The 2712-nt window shown below is 52.5% G+C and overlaps 1 protein-coding gene across 1 annotated transcript; it reads right to left on the bottom strand.

Annotated features, from left to right (window-relative positions):
* Positions 1–214: 214 nt before the first annotated feature.
* On the bottom strand, positions 215–2393 carry LOC147616222 (uncharacterized). Its single transcript, XM_086777020.1, has 3 exons — positions 2247–2393; positions 581–2146; positions 215–489 (listed from the first exon to the last, which is right to left on the bottom strand). Exons 1-3 carry the CDS (start codon positions 2391–2393, stop codon positions 292–294), a joined length of 1911 nt encoding a protein of 636 aa, XP_086633146.1. The 3' UTR covers positions 215–291.
* Positions 2394–2712: the final 319 nt, after the last annotated feature.

Below are 2712 nucleotides of genomic sequence, written 5' to 3'. Positions count from 1 at the left end.
TGGTCCCTACAATCAGATGCGGTGGCCCATTTATTTATTGGGGTGTAGTATTTGTGCCATGCTTATGCTGCCCTTCATTTTTGTATTTTTAAAATGCATGTGCTATTTCACCAAGTATTAACACTACAGTATTTTTAAAATGCATGTGCTATTTCACCAAGTATTAACACTACAGTATTCTTATTGAACACAACTTTGACATATGAGATGCAGGCAGTATATGTCGTTCCGACATGGGCGGAATATTTCAACACGAGAAAATATATTTTGGAAAAGGAAAACAGACCGGGATCAAGTAGAGGTTTTTAATGTGGGGTCGTGTATTGGAGCTCGGAGTGGTGGCCACTGAATAAGATCAGGACCGTCGAGCTGTGAAGGCATGTTAATAAGAGTGCGAGGGGTTTGCGAACCGGCGATCTTCTCCCGACAGATGGGGCACGCCACCTTTCCGTGGGCGCATGAAAAGCAAAAAGCAGAATGCCCGCACGTCTGTGATCAAAAAGGGTCAAAAAGTTAAAATGTAATTAGCATAATTATTGGCAGAAATTTGAAAATAATATCTGCTGACGCTAGGGGATACCATCAAACGCACTGCCGCGGGCTGTTTACGGCAAGCAACGCATGACATATTTGAGCCTGTGCTGTTGTTTTTGCTCTCTTCCAATTCGCTGCGCTGTCCAAAAAGACAATACTCCGGACCTGAAGTCACTGCTGCTGCTGCGGCGGCTTGGCGAGCCGTTGAGATTGCTGGCAGTGACTCTCTTAGGAAATCGCAGGCGGAAAATTCGAATGCCGTGGTTGCTTGTTGACGTGAGCTGGCTGAGCTCATATTTAAGACGGCGGCGCCGCCAACAGGTACCGGCCCTGTAGCTTGGGCAATGGGCACCGGATGCCCGCCGTTTCCGAAGACGCTGAATAAGCTGCAATGCACATGGTCCACTGCTGTCGACCTCTGCTGCTGTTGGATAAAATTTTTTTGCGGGACTGTCACTGCGGCGGCTTCTGAGGTGCTTGAAGAAAGAGGCTGACAACTTTCAAGGCGGACTCTATGCACACATTGTTCAATGGAGGCAATCGAGCTGCCGCAATGCAGGCCTTTGGGAAGCGGTGGAGGACGAAAAGGAAGGAGATGTGCTGACGGTAGAGGGGGAGCTCCGGGGATAAGACTCTCCGACAGTGCAGACGGTGAAGAAGGAGGGAAACGCCAATTAAAAAGAAAGGGCTGGCAAGGTAAGCTGGTTGATGAAGGAGAAGGAGGCGGCGGGGAAGGTAGGTGCTGCAGCCAAGCGTGGGGGTGGGCGGGGCTGCCTGCAAAATTGGGCGGACACTGTGCAGCTCGCGGCGGTGGCTGCTTACTTGCGAGCGCTTTTCGCGGCGGAGGCTGGTAGTAAAACTCCACCCCGCCTATCAAGTGTTCTCTCTGCACAAATTCCCCCCGCCGCTTGCACTCGCAGAGCTCCTTGTATTTAGAAACCGCTTCCTGAATTAATGTCACCGCTTCCTGCACTGCTGCTTTCTTCCCTTCGATTCGGAACAGCCGGACAGGAGCAGCGTCATCCAGAGACCCGCCGGCGCCCCCACGTTCCGTCCAAGAGTGGACGACGGCGCCGGTTACCTGCCCGATCAGACGGGCTGAAATCCCACGCGCGCCTATCACGAACCCGGCAGCTAAAATCGTCACCTTCATAACAGCCTGCGTCGCTGCTGCGTGATACTCTGTGCTAAGCACTCTGTGATCCTCATTGAGTGCCGGCACCGCCGCATTCATATTCATCCCACCGCCTCCGCCGCTGCTTCGGGGTCCCCTCGCCAGCCTCCGACGGCTTTCTGCCGCCGCGGCCCTGATGTTGGACTGTTGCTGTGTGCCTCTTTGTTGCTTGACGCAGTCCTTCTCCGTCGCCATGTCCTTTCTCCAGTTTCCTTCTTTCTGATTCTTCTTATTAGTAGGCGTTCCTTCACTGTAAGAGATGTTACGATCTCCTTGCAGTAACTGCTTTCCGCCGCTCCTGGCTTTGCCATTCGCTTGCGTGGGAACGGCGGTAGATCCGCCGGGCTCTTGCGAAGACTTACTAATAGAGGAGCCCTCTTTACGCCGCTGCCGCTCCAGCCGCTGCGATCGCTGCTGCTCAACGAGCGCGTCGATTTCCTGCAATTCACGTAGCAGCAAAGAGTCAAAAAGCAAGCAGAATAAACAACTGCAACGTTGGTGAGCTCAATGACGATCATTGAGTTTAAGTCCATTTTACCAAGCGCTGCAGCCGCTCCTGCTCCTCCGCTCGCAGGCGGAGCGACCTCGCATGAAGTTTTCTACGCTGCGAAGCTTCTCTTTTCAGCTTTCTCAGTGAGGGCGCCGCCACACCTGTTGTCTGCACTACTACGCCTGCCCTTTCCATGGCACGCGGCGCAAGACCCACATATTCGTCCGGGCTTTAACCGGACTCTGCCATTGCAACCAACTCGCGCCAGCACATCTTGTGCATATTTTTGAAAGGACAACTCTCAGCACGCAGTATGCCTGCGTCTACATCTCTTCGTTAATGAGAATGACCTTTACGTGAAGTCGATTCCACAGGCGACATCCTACAAGTTTCGGCCAAACATGAGTCAAGCTGGAGGGAAATTTTGCATGATTAATTGCATCACGCGAGGAAGGGGGTAACAAGGGTGGCGATGTGCAGAGCCTTGCAGACATTAATCAAATCGGAGTAGCCA

Source organism: Cibotium barometz, chromosome 38 (assembly GCF_041138505.1).
Source record: "Cibotium barometz isolate CiBa-2024 chromosome 38, ASM4113850v1, whole genome shotgun sequence".
NCBI lineage: Eukaryota > Viridiplantae > Streptophyta > Polypodiopsida > Cyatheales > Cibotiaceae > Cibotium > Cibotium barometz.
This window is presented reverse-complemented; position numbering and strand designations above follow the sequence as displayed.

Excerpts from the sequence above, each read along its gene's own strand:
- LOC147616222 (XM_086777020.1), bottom strand. The coding sequence starts at position 2,393 with ATGGAAAGGGCAGGCGTAGTAGTGCAGACAACAGGTGTGGCGGCGCCC. Across the intron at positions 2,147-2,246 it reads AGGAGCGGCTGCAGCGCTTG|GAAATCGACGCGCTCGTTGA; the intron begins GTAAAATGGACT and ends CGTGAATTGCAG. Across the intron at positions 490-580 it reads CCGCGGCAGTGCGTTTGATG|ACGTGCGGGCATTCTGCTTT; the intron begins GTATCCCCTAGC and ends TTTTGATCACAG.